Genomic DNA, 24,333 nt, shown 5'->3' with positions numbered 1-24,333 from the left:
AGGTTTTAAACTAGTCCTCTATAGGAAAAATCTCTACAACAGAAGTGCATCTGTACCATCAGAGAGAGGTGTGGATTAAAAAAATAACATAAAATCCTAAAAGGTAAGGCCTGTGTGGTGTCCATACTTTGACACCAGTGAAGTGTGTGACCTCCTTCTTCACAGACAGAGAAGGAGTAGGGCTGTCAGTTCTCATAGAACAAAACTTAGAGGTCTAACCTGAATGAAGAGCACTAGGAAATTGGAGCTGAAGCCTTGTGGAAACCTGGTCAGGAGTTGAAAGCACATTGTCAGTACTTACTACTGGTTTCCAGTGACGTGACAACTTTTGTCAGAGTGGGGAAAACAGAAAAGCAATAATTCAAACAGAGACATAGAGTGCCCAGGGTTTACTGGAAAGGTTAAGAAATTATGAAAGTAGATGAATAGTTAAATGATTATTTCCAATGTCAGCCCAAATTTTAGACATGACACAAAAGTGAAATTATTTCACTTCATTTCATTTAGCATACGTTTATATCTCACTTGGAAATAGTATAATGAAAAAACAAATCACGTAGTTTTCCAATGTTAAGATAAATACACAAAACTTCACATTTTTCAAAGTATGATCTGAATGTTTGGAGAATATTGGTAGCTTTTTAAATATTTACCAGTTGTTAAGACAGAAAGCAAAGTTTTCTGAATAGTTGCTACTCTTTAAAAAGTACCCTGCCACAGAGGTGGGGTGGGGTGGGGGTGTGGGAACGGGATTGAGGGGGGGAGGGATACTGGGTTCATTGGTGGTGGAGAATGGACACTGGTGGAGGGATGGGTTCTCGAACATTGTATGAGGGAAACACAAGCACAAAAATGGGTAAATTTGTAACTGTACCCTCACAGTGACTTACTAATTAAAAAATAAATAAATTTAATAAATAAATAAATAATGATTAAAAAAAAGTATTTAGTCTATTGTATCACTGTCACTGTCATCCCATTGTTCATTGATTTACTCGAGCAGGCACCAGTAACATCTCTATTCCTCCCAGCCCTGAGATTTTACGCCACGGGTAGCTTGCTAGGCTCTCTGAGAGGCATATATATATTTACCAGTTGTTAAGACAGAAAGCAAAGTTTTCTGAATATATATATGTATATATATGTATATATGTATATATACATATATATACACATATATATATATCACAGTCACAGTATCACAGTATCCCGTTAATCACTGATTTCTCGGGCAGGCTCAGTAACATCTCATTTTGTCCTTTCCCTGAGATCTTAGAAGTCTCTCTTGACTTGGCCCTCCTAAAGATGTTGCACTGGGCGCTCTTCAGGGTCAGGGAAATGAGATCCAGCTTGTTACTGCATTTTGCATATGAATACACCATGGGAAGCTTGCAAGGCTGTCCCATGTGGGAAGGAAACTCCTATTAGAAGATTGCCAGTTTCTCCCAGAGGGAGAAGAAGGCTAAAGATATCGCTTCTGGGAGCTTGCTTTTAAGTCTATCTCTGGATGTTGGCCGTCGATGGGATTACACACACCTGGGTAACTGCTGGTACCTTCAAGCATGAGGCCTGTCTGAACGTGTAGAGAGGAGCCTCCAGCATGGCTGTAGCTAGGTTCCAGTGTTCCTCGGCCGCCGGGAGCTCTGCTCAGGGTGGGGAGGGAAGCTGGAGCCCATCCCCTCCAAGGGGCCCCGGGGAAGACAGCCAGGCGTACGGGCAAGAGACTCTCTGTAATATATATATATGTTACTCTCTATGATTTCTTGTCTACTGTCTGATGCAGTAATCTCCATCAAATCTGATGCGGTAATTATGGAAAATGGGTAGAAAGTGTCTGGAAAGCGGCCTGAAATGTGGTCGCAGTTGGGTAGTGGAGGTCGGCTGCCGGGGCTGGGTCTCTCAGGGTGGGAAGGGTTCTAGACCATCCCCCTCTGGGGTGTCTGGAGTGAAAACAGCCTGGTGTGGAGTCCCAAGAATGGAAGTATGACCATATAAACAAAATTTTAACTGGATGACATCTTTATCACTAAGTAAAACAAGATAAGCTGAAGCGCTAAGTACATTTTGGTGGGAACCTGTTCTCTCTTAAAAACCAACATGAGGTTTTTAGCACCAGAGAACTGGAACTACTATTTTTATTTTTTAAAAGATTCATAAACTTTTTCCTTTTTATTCCACATTAACATGATAGTGCACTAAGAAATAATATGGGTTAAAAAATTAAAAAGGAAAAAATAATATGGGTAACTAGTCAAAGCTCTGTCTCACATTTGCATTGTACATACATCTAACACAGAACATATTTATACATAACAGAAAATTCTCTTGACATTTTTCTGGTATCCACGGAGCTCTTCAAACTCTTAAACGCATGTTACATATACCTCTGAGATGACTTCTAAAGTTACCTGAAATTTACCTTTACTTTAATTAATTATACACTTTAGAAGTAATCTTCACACTTAACCACCAAGAAAGTGTTCTTGTCACAAAGATAAAAACTGTGAAACCAATTTTAGTATATAGACTTCTTCAATTTGTTTAGATTTTCCTCTTTCAAGCACTAACCATTTCCATTTCCATTTATCATTTTGAAAAATGAATTCAATTTCTTTTCATTAAAGCATTAATAGTTCCAACTAGGGATTTTCAATTTGATGAGAACTGAAAAGGGGGGGCTGAAAATTCAAAAAGCAATAATTTACATTCATTTAAAAATCTGAAATAGTATTGTATTAATGCAAGTATCTCATGTTTAAGGTGTATGTTTATCTGTGCAGGAGAAAGGCAAAGAGCAATGACCTGAGTGTCAGGTATCCTGACCAGACTTGAATCCCCCAGTATCGCAGGAAGGTCAGATCCTTTCAGCATTTGTACTGGTATGTCAAAATACGTCAACAAACCATCACACCGCAGGAAGAGGAATGACCTTTCAGTTCTTTATGTTTGGGCTGCTGATGCAGCTTTGGATGTGGTGTATGCATGGATGGTTTTCCTAGCTGCTTGACAAATGCAACTCCCAAGGTTTCTTTCAAGTGTGATTGTTACAGGCTCTCTGTTCTTACATTTTGGAACAACTTTCTAAACCCACATAATGCACAAGGAAACTGGTGTTAGGTTAACTCTCAATACTTTAAGTAAATCAGATTCAATACACATGATCAAAATTAACTAACATTCAAGTGTGAGAAATGTAGTCTGGGAGTCAGGACATTTAGGGAAAAAATTGCTAGAACAGATAATTATTGTAATAGTTTTCAAGACTTTTTAATGTATGGGATTATGACTGTCTTCTTTCCCTACCTATGAAAATAGACATCTCTCTATACTACCTTCCTCTATCAGAACGTACTTTGCCTAAATTGATTGAATATTATCCCTGCATCTATCATTCTGTGAGCTATCACTTAGACTCCTAGCTCACAACCCTGCTGACTTTGAACATCTTTATCCACTGCACTTGAAGTTCTCGTAGTTAGAGCAGTAACTAAGCATTTTCCGCTCCAATTCTTTAATAGCATCATGGTTCTCCCTAACAGAAATAAAAAAATATAATAATAAAGTTGACTTTGTGTTATACTCATCCCTCAAAAACAAAATTTAGTTACTTGCCATGTTCTGTCTATTATCTCTGTAAATCAATACAATGCTCTACCATTTCCACTGCCATTACCATCATTTGGAAATTAATTGGTTATTTCAATAGGGATGAAAACAGAATTCTTTTCCTATCCCAATAACCTGTTTTTACTAGAATAAATTCCTCCTAAAGTTAGGTCCTGATCATGCATGCTTCTCTGCTATGTAAAAAATCTTCCCTGGCTTTCTAGTTCTGTGACCTTCACCTGGACATTTAACCTCTATATGCTTCAACATTCTGATATGAAATGAAGATAAATATTAGCATCTATCTCAGATTGTGTTACATAATTAAAGAGAATAATATATTAAGTGTTTAAACTAGGTCACTGGACATAGTGGTGCTATGTCAGATATTTGTGTGATCAATATATATGCTTAGTTTCCCTATAAAAATAAATTCCTTGAAGGCCAGATTAGATTTTGCTCATCTTTGATTCCTTAAAGATGCATAATGTGCTGCCTCTATATAGGAGGGACCTAAATATTTGTGGAATATTTATGTACTACTTTCCTGGGAACTGTTGCACCAGAATATCTCATGGTAAAATACTTAATTTTCATTAAAATGATGAAAGACAATAAAAGACAACGGAGGTCGATCTAAAGTATCTTGGTTTCATATTTAATTCAACATGGTTTGGTATTCTGGTGTGTGTGTGTGTGTGTGTGTGTGTGTGTGTGTGTGGACTGGCATGACAGCACAGTGAGTAGGGTGTTTGCCATGCACGTGGCTGACCCGACTTTGATTCCTCCATCCCTCTCGGAGAGCCCTGCAAGCTACCGAGAGTATCTCACCTGCACAGCAGAGCCTGGCAAGATACCCATGGCATATTCGATATGCCAAGAACAGTAGCGACAAGTCTCACAATGGAGACGTTACTTGCGCCTGCTCCAGCAGATCGATGAACAATGGGATGACAGTGCTACAGTACTATGGTTTTGGACACTTTTTCCATGTACCTAATCAATGACTTCATTTATGCCACCTTCATAATCTATAGAAAGCTCTCAAAAGTAAAAAAGCTTAAGTCATTTAGACCAATTATAGCAGCCTTATGTTTATTTATATTAAGTTGTTTTATCACTGTATCACTGTCATTCCATTGTTCATCGATTTGCTTGAGCGGACACCAGTAACATCTCCATTGTGAGACTTGTTACTGTTTTTGGCATATCGAATACGACACGGGTATCTTGCTAAGCTTTGCTGTGTGGGTGGGATACTCTCAGAGCTTTCCAGGCTCTCCGAGAGGGACAGAGGAGGGGAGTTCTATAAATTTAAAAAATAATCATCTTTCCTAAAATATAAACTTTGTATTAACAATCATTTGGAATGAGCTTTTAAAGATAAGGCAGATTTAAAAAGGGGGGAGGAGGAAATAGATAGTAAAGATGACAGCTATAATAGGGAAGGAAATGGCAGAAGGAAATATATAGGAAGCAGAAAAGGGTTTTTAAGAGAGCATATTGGCAGAATATTTGTCATAATCTCACTCTTAGTTATTAAGTGTAGAAAAGGGAAAAAGTAAGAGAAAGGAATTCATGCACATCATAAGCATAAAGTAGGAATGTAAAGGACAGCACGAAAAACAACATAATAAAATTGGCTTGTGTAAATGAATAATAAAGTCACTGTATTTAGCTCTTTACAAGAATATGATTTCCAGAGTCAATCAAAAATGAGAAAGGTGTTTACCATTACTATTATGTAATCCTGTAAATTTCTGTCTTATGAGAAAAAGAATAGGAGACATGAAAAGGCACAGCTCATTTTCCATACTCCATATGTGTCTGAAGAGAATGAACAATGGTAAGCTCACCACCTCAGTCACCCATCCCAGAGGATTCTTAAATAACAAGTAGTGGGCTGGAGCGATAGCACAGCAGGTAGATCGTGTGCATTGCACGCGGCTGACCCAGGTTCGATTTTCAGCATCCCATATGGTCTGTTGAGCACCGCCAGGAGTAATTCCTGAATGCAGAGCCAGGAGTAACCCCTGTGCATTGCTGGGTGTGACCCAAAAAGCAAAGCAAAACAAAGCAAAATTTAAAAAAAAATAGCAAGTAGAAAAATATACTCATAAACGGGGGAATGTGTATTATACATGTAGACGGAGAGAAAGAGCAACTATGCTGTGAACTGAGTTCTATTTAATCATAAAATGGCCAGCTTTTATATATCTTACCAAAAACTGACATTAAGGAGGCTACTTCCGAATAACAACACACTTATTAAATCCAATCTCTGGCTACGATTATGCAAAATTTCCCATTTTGTTGGTTAAAAATTAGTATTAGTGACTAAAATGTCCATTCCAGAAACCAGGAATGTCTGCTTGGAAAAGATCAACAGAAAGTAAACTTGATGTTTGCAAATAATTTGTCATAGGTTATTCTATTCAGAGTTAATGCTTAAGAAAATTTCTTTAAGATGACAATGAAGACCATAAATTAAATAGCATAAAAATATCTAGGTTAATGTTGAAGATCAACTAGTTTAGACTGTATTAAATTATATGTTGTTAGCTTTTACCATGAAAGATGTAGATGTCTGCTTAGAGCCAAAAATGGATTAATAGGAAAAGACTTGTCCTCTTGTTGAAACAAGCAAGTAAGCAAACAAAAAAAAAAATGACAATAACAAACATCCAGCAATGATCAGGCACAGAGATTGCTGAATGATGGAAAACCAGAGGTGAGTTCTCTGATTGTTCCAGCTTACTGTTTTAAGAAAGTGTTCAAGCAATTATGTGGTGAAGAAGATGAAGTCCAGTGTTGTTCATAAACTGAAAACACAGAGCTGCTTATTCATGAATAAAGAATATTAGTTACCACTTTATCACTACCTCCTCTCAGCAAGAAAAAGAAAAGAAAAGACAGAGTTGGGAGAATGCCAAGATCAGAGAGTTGGCAGGGCAAAATACTAGTAGGAAAGAGGTGGACTGAGAAGGAGATATCCAGAGAACATTTGTGGGTATCACTTGAGTATTCAAGAGGAAACTACTCAATGCATGTATAATTTGAGCACTCCCATGACTAGTTTGACTGATTCAACTAAAACAGCATTGTACCCAATATGAGAAGAATCAATTTTCATTTCAAGTACATATGAAACACTAGATAAAAAGAGCTCATGTTATAAAATAAATCTCAGTAAGTTTAAAAGGTTTCAAGTTTGTTACTGTCTGAATTAAGTCAGAAGATAATATAAAGATCTAATTATTCCAGATATTTGGAAAAAAGCCAGAATAGTTCTAAACAGCCCGTGTGACAAAGAAGAATTAAAATGGAAAAATTATAAAGTATCAGGAATTAAATAAAATGAAGATGCAACATAAAGTTTTATAGAATATAGTTATAGTGGTACTTCATGGTAAATTTACAGAAGAAAAATGTCTATACTAGAAAAACAAAGAATTATTTCACATAATTACCTCTGCCTTCTACTTTAGGAAACCAGGAAAAGAATAAATGAAACTGAAAGTAAAGAAAATACACAGTATCGATTATAAGAGTGAAAGCAATGAAAGAAAAAAACATCATTTGGAAAAAATTAATCAAACTAAATATTGGTTCTTTCAGAAGAATAGTAATATTGATCAATATTAAGACATACTGATCTGGGAAAGCAGACACAATTAACAGTACCATGAATGAGAAGAGTGACATCACTACAAATTATAAAAATTTTAAAAGAATAAGGGAATATTTTGAATGCGATGGCAAAACATTCTATAACTTAGGTGAGTAGAACAAACTTTTTGAAAGACACAATGCAGCAACACTCAATAAAGATAAAGATCATCTGAATCCCTTTTTCTATTAAAGAAACAGATGGCTGACTGGGAAGTTCTACCAACCATTAAGGAAGAAATAACATTTCCACCAAAACTTATCCAGAAAATTAAAGAGGAGGGGATACCTTCCAACTCATACTATGAACCAATTTATTCTAAGATCAAAACCAGATAATGATGTTAGAAGGAAAAATAAATTACAGACCAATATGGCTGATGAAGTATTCCTGTGGTAACTGAAATCCAACAAAATCTAATTAGGAGACCAATTCATGACTTAGTGAGATTTTCTAAGGAATGCAAACTTGGTATAACATTCACAAATAGATCAAAATAAATCACTATGTTAATTAATTAGTTAATAAAATAATACTCATATCCTAATAGAGGTCGAAAACATCTGACAAATTTTAACATGCATAATTGGTAAAAACTCAGCAAAGTAGGAATAGGAAGAATTTTCCTTAGCATGAATCTGCAAAACTGATAGTTAACATTATTTATTTTTTTTTCTTTTGCTTTTTGGGTCACACCAGGTGATGCACAGGGGTGACTCCTGGCTCTGCACTCAGGAATTACTCCTGGCGGTGCTTGGGAGATCATATGGGATGCTGGGAATCAAACCCGGGTCAGCCGCATACAAGGCAAATGCCCTACCCACTGTGCTATCACTCCAGCCCCAGCTAACATTATTTTTAATGGTGAAATATTTAAGTACCTTTCTTACAAGATAAGTAGAGGAAATTCTGTATTTGTGATGGTAAGAGTTTATAGTGTAATGAGCTTATACAAGGCAAAAGTTATTAAATTGTACACTTTAAATGTATGAGTTTCCTATATGGCAATTATATCTTAATAAAACTATTTAAAAGCACTGTTATTAATTAAAACAGACCCCTAAATATAAAATACAGTATAAACTTCATACTAAAATATGAAATCTAGTTAAAACTTGAGACCTTATTTGCCAACAAATATACTCTATAGCTCTCTCTTGAATTTACACTTTAGACAATTTAGTCAGAGCCAGGAGTGAGCCTAAGATCTTTCCTTTTCCATGCCTTCTTTACTGATTTGTTTGTTTGCTTACTTTTGGTTTACATCAGGCTATGTTTAGGACTTACTCCTGACTCTATGTTCAAGGTTCACTCCCGGCAAAGCTAGGGGCATGTATGGGTTGCTGGTGAACAAATCCAGGTTGGCCAAATTAATGTGAAATTAATGCAATAAAAAGACCGTTGCTGACAGACTGAAATGAGATAAATCAGAAAATTAAAGGGAAAGAAGTAGACTTATAGGGAAATATCAATGAACCTGTTTCTCAGTAAGATATCTAATTACTGGTCAAATCCAGCATGGCAAGTGCCTTAGTCATTGTACTATCTTTCCAGCACCCCAGAACTGTTAAATCTTTAACTTACAAAGATTTTGTTTTAAAATAATTTAATTTAGGATTTATTATCACTAAATGCCAAATATCACGCAATAATTTGTCTAGTGAATTGGAGTCACAAACAGAAAAAGTTTAAGCAGCCCTGCTCTAGAGATAAAATCTACATTGATATATTTTTAATGTTTTCCATGTGATTTTACAAGAAGTTTGAGCATAACCTCTCCAGACCACAAGTGATTTTAGCATCAATTTCAACCTGATCACTTCTATTCAAGGATTAGTCTCCGAAATTGACTGTATTTTTTTTTGGGCATTGATTCTGAGCTTTCAATTCACTTTCTAGCAATAGATTCTCTTATTCCTCTCTCATATGGTCTGGATAATCCTAAGGGTTGTATTTTCAGTAAAATGCACAGTAAAATGCATATGATTTCATTTGGGGTAACATTTATGAATCACAGCAGCTCAAGCTACCTCTATCAATGTGGATCAGCAGAAACAATCATCCTCTTACCAACTCTTTTGTCACCTATATTTTAAAAACCTGGTCAATAATTTTCCTTTTTCTCCCAAAAATCTTGCATATGCTTGAAGACAGTAATTAGATATCTTACGGAGAAACAGGTTCATTGATATTGCCCTGTAAATCTATTTCTTTCCCTTTAATTTTCTGATTTATCTCATTTCAGTCTGTCAGCAACTGTCTTTTTATTGCATTAATTTCTTCATTTGGGTTTGAATATATAGTCAACACTGAAAGCAATTAACAATGGCAAAAATATTAATTCTCTGGTGGAGTGGGTTCCAAATGCACATTCCAAATGCAGAAAAAAATTACACTTAATCATTATTAAATAGACATTCTTATAAAAGTCTCATGCCTATAGAAGATATTCTCTTCATCCTTTCAAGTATTTAAAGATTACCCCAACTAATAACAGTTTCAAGTATTTGTCAGGAAAAGCAGACATCAATATCTCACAAGCATCTCCACTTAAGAGATGGGAAAGCAAATTATGATATTTTACCTTTAGAGAAACTCTCTCCAGTGCATTTGCTAATTATTAGTCAATCTGTCTCCTGTTGTTGCTGATGACTACTTGTTAGTTAGTACACGGCAGCAATGCCTTCTGAGGCTGCTGTAATTGAAGGTTTGCAAGAGCTTCTATTGCTGAGACATATACTCCAACTTAAGACAGATGTGATCAGCCTCGTTTTTTAACAAGACTGAAATAACTGGAAATCTGTGATTTGGCTAATTGCAGGCTTCCTGGAAGCATCTTATAAAAGGAAAAACTTTTGGCCATCCTCTAAAAAATACCTTCCTTAACTCTAACTTGCCTCTCGGGTTAGCACAGAAAAGGAATTGCTAAACCATTAAGTAAACAGCCGTTCTGTAAAAGAAATACATAGTGGTGCGAAATCCCACTGTCAAATGCCTCTAAATCAAATCTCGTGCCAGTAGTCACTAGCTTAGTACCACCTCTAGAAAAGTAGAATCTGAAGCCACAGGTACAAAGATCCAACAGATGAAACTAGGCTCCTTACCCTGTCAGTGATCAAGACTATTTCTTATTTCTTTTTTTTAATCAAGACTATTTCTTCTGGTGCTCCTCTCCCTCCTTTCCTAAAACCAGCGCGAGATGTGACTTTGGAGAGATACAGATACATACTTGCTTTGTTAATGTTTTAGATCAAGTCAAGAGAGGTCTACGGCCCAAATGAAAACTTCAGAGGACTTATTTTCTGGACCATCTAGTTCTACTTCAACCCATGAGGTGGGGAGTTATGGGCTCACTTGATTTCTATCCACTGATTCATTTGTACGGCCACTCTTCATGTTGCATGGATATCAAAACATCCTGACCCAGTAAACCTAACATCATTTCCAGGGAACCTAGACAGGTATCTTTCAGCTCAGGTATCTGGTAGGAAGGCAGACCAAACATGGTCCTGAAGATACAGGCAAGACCATGTTTGGTGGCTTTCTAGGTAGAAGATGGAGGTGAAGGTACAAAGAGAAGGAAGGTAAGTTATGTGGTGGGTTCACCTATCCCTACCATGCCAAGTGGCTCCTACATCTCTCAGGAATCTGGGAAGTCAACTCCTATCTTCATGTAGGAAAAAATATTTTAGCTTATATTCTGTTAACTTCATATGTAACCTTAAATATCAGGCACACAAAATACGGGCTTTAGTTTGTACTCCTACCACTCAGAAGTTAGTACAACTTCAATTTCATGTATCCTCTAAAGAAGGTACAGACAGCTTCTGCTCAAAACTTCCAAGGCATTCTATGACAGGTCTAAAGTGAGGTATCTGGTGGAAGTTCTACAGAAGCAAAAGCCAATATAAAATTATAAATATTTACCCAGGAATATGTTACTTAATTATGTTATTTTCTACTTTAAAAATCCTTAAACAAATACAATTATGCTGCATTTCATGAAACACAATTACAAATGTCTACACATCTTAAAAATCTAAAGCCTATGCAGAAAAGCCGAGGCATTCTTCTCAATATTCTTAGAATAGCATTCTCAAAGAAAAACAATTGGCCTAGTGTGATTTAATATCAATATTTTCAGCCTAATCCCCAATGGCTGATTAAAATATTGTTGTTTATCATGTCTCATAAAATTAATTCATATACAATAAATATCTCATGATTGCTTATGATGTGTCAGTATTCTACCAACTTCTGTAACATTTGATAACATTTGATAACAGGTAAAACAGATACAATGGAACTCAGTATTAGAGGAAGATGACAATAGACTGTATCACTGTCATCCCATTGTTCGTCGGTTTACTTGAGTGGGCACCAGTAACGTCTCTATTACACTCAGCCCTGAGATTTTAGCAGCCTTTCCTTACTCGTCTTTCCTAACGATTGGAGGCTCTTTCAAGGTCAGGGAAATGAGACCTATCGTTACTGTTTTGGGCATATTGAATATGCCACAGGTAGCTTGCCAGGCTCTGCCGTGACAACAGACAAGAAATTAAAATATTTGAAAAAATTCAATGCAAACATTAGCAGAACACAAAGGGGGCACTGAACCCAAAATATGAATGCAGAGTAGTTATTTCAAAACCATGTCAGCTAAACTGAATGATGAGGTTTGCCAAGCAGGAGTTTATCTGGAAAGAAAGGCAATTAAAAATGTCAATTCAGAAGACTTAAATTTCCTCGACAATGCTGGACAGCAGGCATTGTTAAAGTGCTCTTCCCCTGGGGCTGGAGAGATAGCACAGCGGGTAGGGCGTTTGCCTTGCACGCGGCCGACCCGAGTTCGATTCCCAGCATCCCATATGGTCACCCAGCACTGCCAGGAGTAATTCCTGAGTGCATGAGCCAGGAGTAACCCCTGTGCATTGCTGAGTGTGACCCAAAAAGCAAAAAAAAAAAAAAAAAAAAAAAAGTGCTCTTCCCCTAAAACACACACACACAAAAATAAGGGACCAAAATTAGTACAGTGAGTATTACCTTGCATGTGGTTGACCCAGGTTTGAACAACCTATATGTTCCCCAGTGACTCTCCAGGAGTGATCCTTGAGTACAGACCCAGGAGTAACCCCTAAGCATTGCCAGGTGTGGCTCAGACCACACTCCACCCACCCCTCAAATAAAATGCTTTAAATGCATTACACATTATAAAAATATAATGAAGAAGATATCAAGTCAAGTTTTATTCAAAAGGGAAAAAAGGCTCCTGAGCTAAAGCAAGTTAGTCCCGTTAAAGCGAAGAGAGTAGTATGTTTGGTGGACTCAAAGCAGGACCGATTCTTTTATTACTTCCAGGATCAAAAACTGGGAAGTCATCTTCAAACAAAACTTTGCCTCATTTTTTCCAGTCAGTAACCTTCAACTTTCTCTAAAAGAAATAGAGTTTTGCCAGCACAATTTGTTAAACATGCTTTCCTTGCTCCACTTCCCATTTCTTGCTCCCTTATCAAAGATTAGATGATCATATATTTGGGGGTGTGTGTCAGAGTATTCAACCCTGTTCCATTGGACTGCAGCTCTGCCTTTGTTCCAGTACCATGCTGTTTTAATGACTACCACTTTGTAGTAGAGTTAGAAGTTGGGGAGGTTGATTCCTCCCATTTTCTTTTTCCCAAGAATTGCTTTAGCTATTCGTGGAGGCTTATTGTTCCATATGAATTTCAGGAGCGCTTGCTCCATTTCTTTGAAGAATGTCAAGGGTATCCCTATAGGGATCGCATTGAATTTGTACAATGCTTTGGGGAGAATTGCCATTTTGACAATATTAATTCTTCCAATCCATGAGCAGGGGATGTCTTTCCATTTCCTCGTGTCCTCTTTTATTTCCTGAAGTAGTGTTTTGTAGTTTTCATTATACAAGTCCTTTACCTCCTTTGTTAAGCTGATTCCGAGGTACTTGATTTTTTGAGGCGCAACTGTGAACGGGATTGCTTTTCTCATGTCACTGTCTTCTCTCTCATTATTTGCATATAAGAAAGCCATGGACTTTTGGGTATTGATTCTATAGCCTGCAACTTTACTATACGAGTCTATTGTTTCTAGGAGTTTCTTGGTAGAGGTTTTAGGGTTCCCTAGGTATAGTATCATATCATTTGCGAATAGTGAGAGCTTGATTTCTTCCTTTCCTACCTGAATGCCCTTAATATATTTTTCTTGCCTAATCGATATTGCAAGTATTTCCAGTACTATATTGAACAGAAGTGGAGACAGTGGGCATCCTTGTCTCATCCCTGTTCTCAAAAAAAAAAAAAATGGGCTTAGACCTCCACCTATCACCATGTACAAAAGTCAGATCAAAATGGATTAAAGACCTCAACATCAGACCAGAATACCTAAGGTACACTGAAGACAAGGTCGTCAAAACCCTCCACAACATCAAAGCCAACGGTATCTTCAAAGCTGACACGCCACTGGCCAAGCAAGTGAAAACAAAGATAAATAAATGGGACTATCTCAAACTAAGAAGCTTCTGCAACTCAAAAGAAACAGTGACCAAAATACAAAGACAATCTACAGAATGGGAAAAGATATTTACGCAGTTCCCATTTGATAAAGGGTTGATAACAAGGATATACAATGCACTGGTTGAACTCCACAAGAAGAAAACTGCCAATCCGATTAAAAAATGGGCTAATGAAATGAACAGAAACTTTCCCAAAGAAGAAATCCAAATGGCTGAGAGGCACATGAGAAAATGTTCAACATCACTAATCATCAGGGAGATGCAGATCAAAACAACAATGAGATATCATCTCACACCACAGAGACTGGCCCATAGCCCAAAAAACAAAAGCAACTGGTGTTGGCGTGGATGTGGGGAGAAAGGGACTCTCCTTCACTGCTGGTGGGAACGCTGACTGGTTCAGCCCTTTTGGAAAACAATATGGACGATTCTCAAAAAGTTAGAAATTGAGCTTCCATTTGATCCACCAATACCACTCCTGGGAATATATCCCGGAGAGGCAAAAAGGTATAGTAGAGATAACATCTGCATTTCTATGTTCATTGCAGCACTGTTTACAATAGCCACAATATGGAAAAAACCAGAGTGCCCAAAAACAGATGACTGGCTAAAGAAACTCTGGTATATCTACACAATGGAATACTACGTAGCTGTCAGAAAACATGAAGTCATGCAATTTGCATATAAGTGGATCAACATGGAAAGTATCATGCTGAGTGAAATGAGTCAGAAAGAAAGAGACAGACATAGAAAGATTGCATTCGTATGTGGAATATAAAGTAGATGAGTGGTATAAGCTTACAATGTTGCAATTTCTGGCTGATATTTCTCTGGACTTAGTTACTAAAATACTAAAATACAGAAATCCAAAACCGTGCGGCTGCTAGTGTGGCCACTTGACCTCATATCTCTTCATTCTCAGCAATGGAAAACAAATTATCAAATGCTTTTTTTTCAGCAGGTCGACTTTAGGGGGGAGAAACTCCAAATCAGTAATAGTGAGTTTTTTGTTGAAATATTGAATGTAATCAAAGTAAAGTGAAAGTAAAGTGAAATTTACCAGTTACACATGCGGGGTGGGGGGCAGGGGGAGTCGGCGGAGAGGGGAGGTATACTGTGATTCTTGGTGGTGAATATGTGCACTGGTGAAGGGATGGGTTTTCGAGCATTGTATAACTGAGACTTAAATCTGAAAGCTTTGTAACTTTCCACATGGTGATTCAATAAAAGAATAAATTAAGAAAAAAGAAATAGAGGAGGCTATTTACAAGGTGCACTATGATTTCATTGATTTTACTAATGGCAATTTTCTGGAGTGCGCTGGGGATGTGAAATGGCAGGTCTGTACCTGAAGCTAAGAGCTCCATGTTCTCGATCGCCTATGCATGTACTGTGTAGGTAGATGCATATGACTCTTTGCTAGTCAGGTCATTCAATATTACATTCAAATTGACCCACTTCATCTCCAACCACTAAAAGTGAGACAAGATATTTGCTGCTTCAAAGAAAAAAGGCAATGAGTTGGATTTTGGGCATATAATTTGGCCTCAGATTATAGAATTAGGTCCTTTAATCAGTAGAATATGAAAATATCCTTGGTAATGAAGGTCAGACTGTCAAGGAACTCTATCTATCTATCTATCTATCTATCTATCTATCTATCTATCTATCTATCTATCTATCTATCTATCTATCTACCTCCCTCTTTTTAGGAGAGAAGACTATTTAGGTTTTGGGACCACACTACGTTGAGTGCATGACTTACTCAGGCATCACTCTTGGGGTAGCTTGGGGGACCATATGGGATGCCAGGGATTGAATCCAGGCCAACATGTGCAAGGCAAGCATTGTACTATCTATCCAGCCCTCTTTTTAAGGTTAAAACTAAGGAAGTTCTTGAAGTTCTGATTACAAAGGAATGAGTGGCACACATTTAGTAAATAGGAATTTTTAAAAATTTCAGTACTTTATTTTGTTTAAGTTTATGGTTTGTTTTTCTTTTTTTTTTAAGATACCATGGTTTACAAAGTTATTCAGAATTGTGTTTTAGGCATATTTTGCTCCAGCACATTTGAAAAAGTAAATGAGTATGAGAGTTTCTAAGTGCATTCATAAAGAGAACACGAAGTATTATGCAGAACACTAAAGCTGAGTGAAGAAAGAGATTCACCTGGGTGATCAGAGATGATTTCCCTGAGCAATAAAACATGAGCAGAGACCTGAACACTGTGAGGAGTGTATGTTGAGGTATGTAGCTCTGTATGAAGAAAATTATGAGAAGATGGATTAGCTAGAGTGAAGGTCTGGAAGAAGAAACAACTAGTGGAGATTCAAGAAAAATCACAAGAGCCTGCACGGTGAGTAAGTGTAAGGAGAGAGGCAGATATCAAGAGGTCGATCAGGAAGGACTATGAATCCCATGTCACTGATTGGGTCTTAATTTTTTTTTTAGTTGAATCAGAGTGAGATACAGTTACAAAGTTGTTCATGATTGGGTTTCAGTCATACAATGTTCCAATAGCCATCCCTTCACTAGTGTATATTTCACCAATATCGCCAGTTTCCCTTCAGCCATCCTCCCTCCTCATCCACCCCACCTTGCCTCTGTGGTTTATAGTAGTGACAGACTCTCTCTTTCTCTCTCTCTCTGTCTCTCGTTTGCTCGCTCACTCATTCTCTCTCTCTCTCTTTCTCTTTCTCTTTCTCTTTCCTTTTGGGCTTATGATTTGCAATACAGATACTAAAAAGGTTATCATGTATATCCCTTTACCCACTATCAACACTCAGTTCTTGTCCAGAGTGATAATTTCTAAGTATTATTGTCATAATGGTCCCTTCTCTGTTCTAATTGTCCTTTGCTCCCACACACTTGTGGCTAGCTTCCAACCACTGACCAGTCCTTCTGGGCCCTGTTTTTCAAGGTCTTGAAAATTCAGTTTATACTTTTTTTTAAAAAATATCCCACAAATGAGTGCAACCATTTTATATATGTCCCTCTCCTGACTTATTGGGTAATATTTTTAAAGTAAGGAAAAGTCATTAAATAGTTGCAAGTACACACTTGACAAAATTTGTTTCAACTTTACAACATTAACTCTGGCTAGAGAATAAAAACTTGACATGCAAGGGTTGACATAATGACCAGTGTGGACACTAATAAGAATCACTCAGGGAACAGCATGAGAAATAGTGTTAAATGATGTTTTGAGACATGCTGGAGACAGTGATGAAAGGACTTCCTGATGACTGGTGATGATACTGAGGCTTTTGGCTTGAGTATCTGGACAATTTGTGGATCATTAATTGAACATGGGGTGAAATGAGGGGTGGGGGAGGAACAAACTTGGAGAATGAAAGTAGGAGTTTAATTTTGAAAATGCTAAGTCTGAGAAACATAATAAATATTCAAGAGTAGATGCTGGGTGGACAGATAAATGAATTCATATTGAGGGAGAATATTAGATCTGGGACTAATAACCAGGAACCATGAGCATGGAGATATAAAGCCACTGCATACAAAAGAGCTCTTCAAGGGAATGTCCCAGTGGTTGTTGATGGTAAAAACAAAAAGAAAAATGCGTTAAGTTCCAGTGTCCTGAAAGCTAGAGCTGGGAAGAATAAGAAGAGCTAGCAAAGGAGACTGGCTATGTTCCTAGTAGGGCAGGGAGAAACAAAGCATGAAACACAGATTATATGTTATATCTAATATGTAATCTAATATATATCTAATATATAATGGGTAGAGTGCGTGCCTTGCATGCAGCCAGCCAGGTTTGATTCCAGCATCTCCTGAGAACCTCCAAGGAGTAATTTCTGAGTACACAACAAAGAGTAACCCCTGAGCACTGCCAAGTGTAGCCCCAAACCAAAACCAAAAATTAAAAAAAAAAGTATGTATATCTGTGTATCTTGGAAATAAAAAAAAATTAATGTCTTCAAAGAGGAAAGGTATGATCAACTTTGTCAAAAACTGCTGAAAGGCAAGGAATATTAATTTGTGGATATGCTTATCCCAAAAAATAACAATTTATATAAAATTAAATTTTATAAAAACAGTAAACAAAAAATTTGGTAGCTTGCTGTAGTTACTTGTATGGGAAAGAGTCATACAAAATCATGATTCTACCAATATTAAGTGAACGTTCTTTTCGTGTTACTTTGAAATTCAATGTCTTACCTAAAAAGTGCGGTAATTAAGCACCAAAAATAAAACTAAGGGCCAGAGCAATAGTACAGTGGTTGGGTGTTTGCCTTGCCTGAGACCTTCCTGGCTGTGATCCCCAGCATCTGGTATGGTAGCCAGATCACCGCCAGGAGCAGTTCCTGAGTGCATAGCCAGGAGTAACTCCTTAGCATCACTGGGTGTGACCCATAAAGCAAAAGCAAAACCAAAAAAACAAAAATAAAACAGCCTCCATATGTAATGAATGGAATCTTCTAAAGGTTATTTACAGGTGAAAAAGATGATTTTTTACCAACTTAAAAGAACTTCAACTTCTTTGTGAGCTATATTGAGTCAAAACAACAGAAGTTAAGGACACCAACAGTAGACTTTTTAAAACGGGTTAAGATCAAGTGTGTACTATCACTTGGTCAAAGGGCTGAATTAATAGTACAGTGGGTAGACTGCTTGCCTTGCATGCTGCCACCCAGGTTTGATTCCAGATATAAAAAAGTCTGTATATCTGTATTATTAAAAAAGCGGTATTTCTATATTATTGTCATAACCAAATATCTATATAAAATAATAAGATTTCTATGCTCCATTTTGAATTTTAAGACTAATTGCATTTTTTGGTCTCTCAGAAGAAATTTGGCAGCACCAGGGAGTTTTTGTAGAGCAATGGTTCCCAAAGTTATTTGATATACTGCCCACTCTCAGCAGGAGAAATTATTCAGTGCCTTCCTGCAAATCTACCTCCTTAGCCTAATATACAGAAACTGCTCCCCGACCCTCCACATAGTCAATTGCACCCATCCATTCTGGGAAACAATGGTGTATTTATTTAGTCCTTAAAAGATCAAAACAAGGTTGATTTTCCCTTATCACACAATACTCTGTAAATGAATCATGCCGCTTGGTAGATATATATTGAGAGAACATGTTTAAAAAATGTAAGTCAACAATATTAAAACATCACTACAATAAAAAAATGAGCATGCAACAAAATAATCTAAAATTCAATCCAAAGAAAACTGTATTAAACAAACCAGCACTCAGGCTCACTCCAGCCATGTCAATAATCCATAGATCTCTCATCTAGGTTACAAGATTAATCAATTGAAAATACTGAGCACTAAATGCATTAAGAATAATACTAAGAATCAGCAAGGATGTAAAGAAATTGGAAACCTTATGAATTGTCATTAGTATATAAAATGTTACAGCCTCTGTGGAGACCAATATAGTAGCTCTTTAGAAAAAAATTAAACATAAATTAAGCAAAATGATTCCTTTCTGGGTCTAGATGTAAAAAAGCCCAAAGAAGGGCTTTAAGTAGATTATGGGAATATCCATATTCATAGGAGTACTACTGATAATACAAAAAAAAATCAATGGATTCAAATGTTCATTGACAAAAGCATGGCTAGATAAGATGTGCACTGAAAACATAACAGAAAATTATGCAGATTTGAAAAATATATGGAAAGGGACCAGGGAGACTGCTCAAAGAAACTGAGCATGGTAAGGCATAGTGAGTTAAGTACCAGGGATTTCACTGAGTCCCCTTGCAAAGCACTATCACCAAGTGTGGGCTTAGTAGTTCTAGAACCACACTCCTGAACAATGAAACATTTGGTGTGCGTAATCAATGGGGATTGGCCCTGGTTCCCTGAGCATTGCTGCAAGGCTCTCCTCACAAAAGCAGAAAATCTAACAAGGATAAATCTTGAAGACACTTATACTAACTGGAAAGTCAGGCACAAAAAGGACATAAATGATTTCACTTACATGCAATAGTAAGAGCCATCAAATTCTATTAAAAAAAAAGTATCCTGAAATGTTCATCACCATGGATGCAGAAATAAAGTATGGAAAGTCAATGTTAGGCACGCATAGAATTTCCATTTTAGAAACTAAAAGTTTTGAGAAAAAGTGGTTGGTGATGCTTATAGGACAATGTGAATGCATCTATGCATCTAATGACACAAAACATTTTAAATGGCAAAAATGGCTATTTTCCATGCAACATGTAGTTTACCACAATAAAAGAGAAAAGGCAAAAAAAGAGTACGACATATATAGTGGGCACTTAGAAATCAGCTGAAATGGTTTAGAATGACGTCATGCTATAGGAAGTAAGTAAGTAAGTAGTAAGTAGTAAGTCCTAGAAGCTAACATTCAATTTGTAATAATTCCTTATTTAAAAAAGTGTTCAGAGAGAAAACAGACAGAGAAGAAAAGTAATCAAGGGAGTTAGAAAAGAACAAGAAGTAATGGGTTAACAGGCATCAGGGCTTCAGTTATACCAGTGATATGAGTGAGGGGTAGAGCCATTTATCCAAAACACAGATTCAACAGAACTGAAAACATGAGGTCTTAAGTGGCAACCCCTAAAACTTTGTAATATGCCTGTCAAGTTGACAGACAGGGTGAAGTCAGGATCGGGATGGGGAGGGAATATGGAAACATTGGTGGAGGTATTAGTGTTGGATTATTGTATGCCTAAAACTTAACTATCAGTAATTTTGGGGTGTGGACGTACTGTTGGAGCTTCTGGAAATACAGGAAAGTTGGGGCAGTTATTCCATCCTAACTCTGAGAAAGCCTGGAGATTTCAGTCACAAAAACCCGTAAAACCAAGTTTTCAGCAGATTAGTATCACGGTGAGGTCTGTCCTGAGATGGTGGAGTCTGGCTGAGCACATAACAGGGATTTTGGACTGTGGGCTGCAGGGGACTCTGTTTCGGGGGCACTGGGCTCCCTCCAATGTGCCCCAGATGATTCAGTCATGTGCTGATCCAAGAAAAGATTTATTATGGCTTTTTGATCTCTATTCAGAATTATTTATGTGCCTCTGGAGCAAGGCCAGTAAAATAGCTTATATGGTAGCACCAGAGTTGGTTTGTGGGGGTGACTGCTGGGATTTCCTGGAGTACAGAGAAGTGGGGAGAGGTATCCTATCCTGACTCTGAGAAAGCTGAGAGATTTCAGTCACAAACCCTGCATAACCGAATTTTCAGCAGGTTAATTTCTTGGTGAGGTCCATTTCAAGATGGTGAAGTTCAGCAGAGGACATGATAGTAATTTTGGATTGTGGGAGCAAGCTGCTTTATAACTCATGGATCCTTAATAAAAATTAAAAAAAAAATAAAACCTTGACCAACCCCCCCCCCAAACCAACAAGCAAAAAAAAAATAATAACAATCCATAACAAAACAAAACTCAACTTGACCAGCACCAAGGCAAGTAGTGTGGGGGAGGGAGGGAGGCGTTAGTCTGTAATAATTCAGCTAATCCATTTTTAAAATTCTTTAGCAACCTAAACTTATACAGTTTGATTTTCCTGTCATTGCTTTCCCTACACTATCAAAAATGATGCTTTCTTTACCATTTCAGACTCATCATTAAATTGTGAAAAATCTAAAATTCAATTTGCCACATTACTGCTAATTTGAATAATGGCTGAATAAAAGACAGGAAACGCTGAAGCAGCATTGATTTCTAAAACATTTTGCACTTTCCTCCTCCATCCCTGTAAAGTAAAGCTCGGATGCCACGCACAATTACACAAGAAAATCAAGAAAGCCATTACATTCAGCATTTTGTCATGATCATTGTTACCATGGCAAAAAGTGGGCTTAGTTTAGCACAGCTGCTACAGGCAAGGTCCGTTGGCCTTTTTCAAAGCTGAGTAACAATATAATGCCAAACTCTGTGTCCTGTCGCTATTGTCAGTGAGAGTGGCAATTTTTTTTTCTAGGACAAGACTATTGTCCACATATTCTACCCTCTTCCTTAATGATATGAGTCAATGTCATCTGATTATTACATTCTTAGCACTGGCCAGTGACCAAGCAACATAGTTGATCTAGGATTGTTACTACCTGAACCACCTCCTGTTTCAAGAGGAAGAAATATGTCATGTGGGAAGTTGGAACTTCAATCACTGGAAAAGAACTTAGGTTTTAATAGTTGTACTGTAGATGACAACAGAGCTGGAGAAAGCAGGGATCTGGGAGGGAGAGACAAACGCAGGCCCACAGTGATGGCAGTATAGCATCTGATTTTCTTTCTCTGAGGACAAGTTTAGTTATCTATTAAGTGGGAATGAAAGTAACTATATTGAAAGGATTAACAGAACATGTGCAGGCCCAGCACACTGCTGGAGGAGAAGTCAACAAAACAGCATCTTTTCCTCCAAACAGCAGCATTTTCTTTGCTTTTTCTTTTGGTTTGGGCAGTATCTAGTGGTGCTCAGGGGCTATTCCTGGCTCTCTGGTCATGAGTGACTCTTGGCTGAGCTTGGGGTACTGCATGTGGTATTAGTGACTGCAAGGGTGGTGGGGATACAAGGCAAGCACCTAACCTCTGGTCTATCTGCCTGGCCCTATTCACCCTCTTCTTCATCACCAAGATTACCATTCCTTATGAAGTGTTGAATATAGTTGGTAGGTAAAATGTTTTTGCTTTTGGAAAGCAAATCATTTTGATCTTTAATAGCCTTTGGAGACTTTCCTTAGAGATCTTAGGATATGTGTCTCTAAGGTCAGACAGCAAGCATAAATTTCACATTCAAAGGATTGCAAAAGTCAGTGTTGATATTGTAACAGGCACCACAATTTACTATGCATGTTTTAAGTAACACCAATATAATCAGCGTAAAATGGAAAATGGAGGCCATACTAATTTTTGACATTATGCTAAAAATTTTAGTTTAAAAAAATGAATCAACATTACAAAGGCAGAGAAGTTTAAATTATCTGAAATGAATACATTAATCAAGTCTCTGTATTTACTGGGAACAAAGGCTACTAGCATTTTTACCAGCTAAACAAAATATTTTTTCTAATGAGATTTCAGCTGAATATCGTTTATCTTAAGAGAAAAATAATGGGACCTTACCTATTCCAGTAGCTCCAGAACTGGTCATGCAGGTAGGCGTGGTGGCTACATTCATCACCAAATGAGGCTTTGCTTTCAATCCAGTGAATTATGTGCCCTTCCACAGCTAAGGGACAAAGCATTACTAATATGGAGCAAAGGGAAGGGGAGATTGAAAATTCTGAACTCTGTACAGGGCTCTCCATGCTTCTTATTAATAAGAAAAGGTTTAGCCCTTAGCTTCAACTATCGTGGTAATAATAAAATAAAACATTGTATATGTTCATAATCAGAAACATTTATGCTATAATTCCATCTCTAATATTTTTCTCATCTTCAAAAGTCCCTTTTTATTCTGAGACTGTATTAGTTGACAAGTACTATGAAAGTAAACCAAAGTGAACCTGGCTTTTTATGAGAACCATGTTTTAAAAAGTCAAATTTTTTTTTTTGCTTTTTTTTTTTGGGTCACACCCAGCGATGCTCAGGGGTAACTCCTGGCTTTGCACTCAGGAATTACTCCTGGCAGTGCTTGGGGGACCATATGGGATGCCGGGGATCGAACCCGGGTCGGCCGTGTGCAAGGCAAACGCCCTACCCGCTGTGCTATCACTCCGGCCCCAAAAGTCAAATTTTTCAAAAAATGATTTGAAAGTGACAACCAAAATGTCCTCAGTAAACAAATTTGTTTCTCAAATATTTGCAGAAGTTCACAAAGCTAGATTTCTTCAGAACATATTTTTCTGTTATTTTCAAATAATCTTCCCAAGTACTTTACCCACTTAGATATAATATTATCAAACTAATATACTCTGGCTATATTTGCAAATGTAACAAAAAAATGAAACAGCTATTAGGAAGCATCCCTTTACTTAAAGACTTACCAACTGGTACTTGTAAAATGAAGTCTGGGGTTTTGTCATAGCCCTTTGCACGAAGCTGATCTTCATCTATAGAAAGAACAAATACATTACTTCTAACAGTATTCCACTAACAAGACAGCCATATACTTTCTTTTCTAAAAAGTGTGTAAAGATTACTAATGCTGCCACACAAATCTTTGTTATGCATGCAGTGCTATGTTGGAAAAAATGAACTTTCTTAAAAATCTGAAGCACAGATATAAAGATACCTCTGTTCCTTCTGCATTTTTTATGTCTTTATTATAAACATCATTAGTTCAAGCTGTCATAAGCTACCTTTTCATAATTAAAAATACTCAAAACAATAAAATAAACTTACTGATTAAATGAAAAGGTCTTCAACATCATGGATATCATGGTTATCATCCAATATTGACAATTTACAGGATAGCATGAGCACAGTGGCCTTTACAATTATAAGACAAATGCTTTCATTTAAGCAATTAAGGAAGTTTAGTTTCAATTAGTGAAACTATTCCTACACATAAGAACACAAGAAAGGGACAAGGACAACGAGATCACCACAGAGAATTAATTACCCTGCTTAATGCTTTTGGTATGC

At 37.1% G+C, this 24,333-nt stretch overlaps 1 protein-coding gene across 2 annotated transcripts in view; it reads right to left on the bottom strand.

Annotated features, from left to right (window-relative positions):
- Positions 1-24,333, bottom strand: part of CDIN1 (CDAN1 interacting nuclease 1) — a 258,588-nt gene that overhangs the window by 104,970 nt on the left and 129,285 nt on the right. For both annotated transcript variants that reach the window (XM_004609554.2, XM_055133545.1), the window contains exons 9-10: positions 23,733-23,798; positions 22,870-22,975 (exon numbers count right to left, since the gene is read on the bottom strand). In XM_004609554.2, coding sequence (XP_004609611.2) covers positions 22,870-22,975; positions 23,733-23,798 — 172 coding nt within the window. The remainder of the gene's footprint in view (positions 1-22,869; positions 22,976-23,732; positions 23,799-24,333) is intronic.

This window comes from Sorex araneus, chromosome 3 (assembly GCF_027595985.1).
Source record: "Sorex araneus isolate mSorAra2 chromosome 3, mSorAra2.pri, whole genome shotgun sequence".
In the NCBI taxonomy this organism is placed as follows: domain Eukaryota; kingdom Metazoa; phylum Chordata; class Mammalia; order Eulipotyphla; family Soricidae; genus Sorex; species Sorex araneus.
The sequence above is the reverse complement of the archived record's forward strand: the minus strand, read 5'-3'. Positions and strand labels throughout refer to the sequence as shown.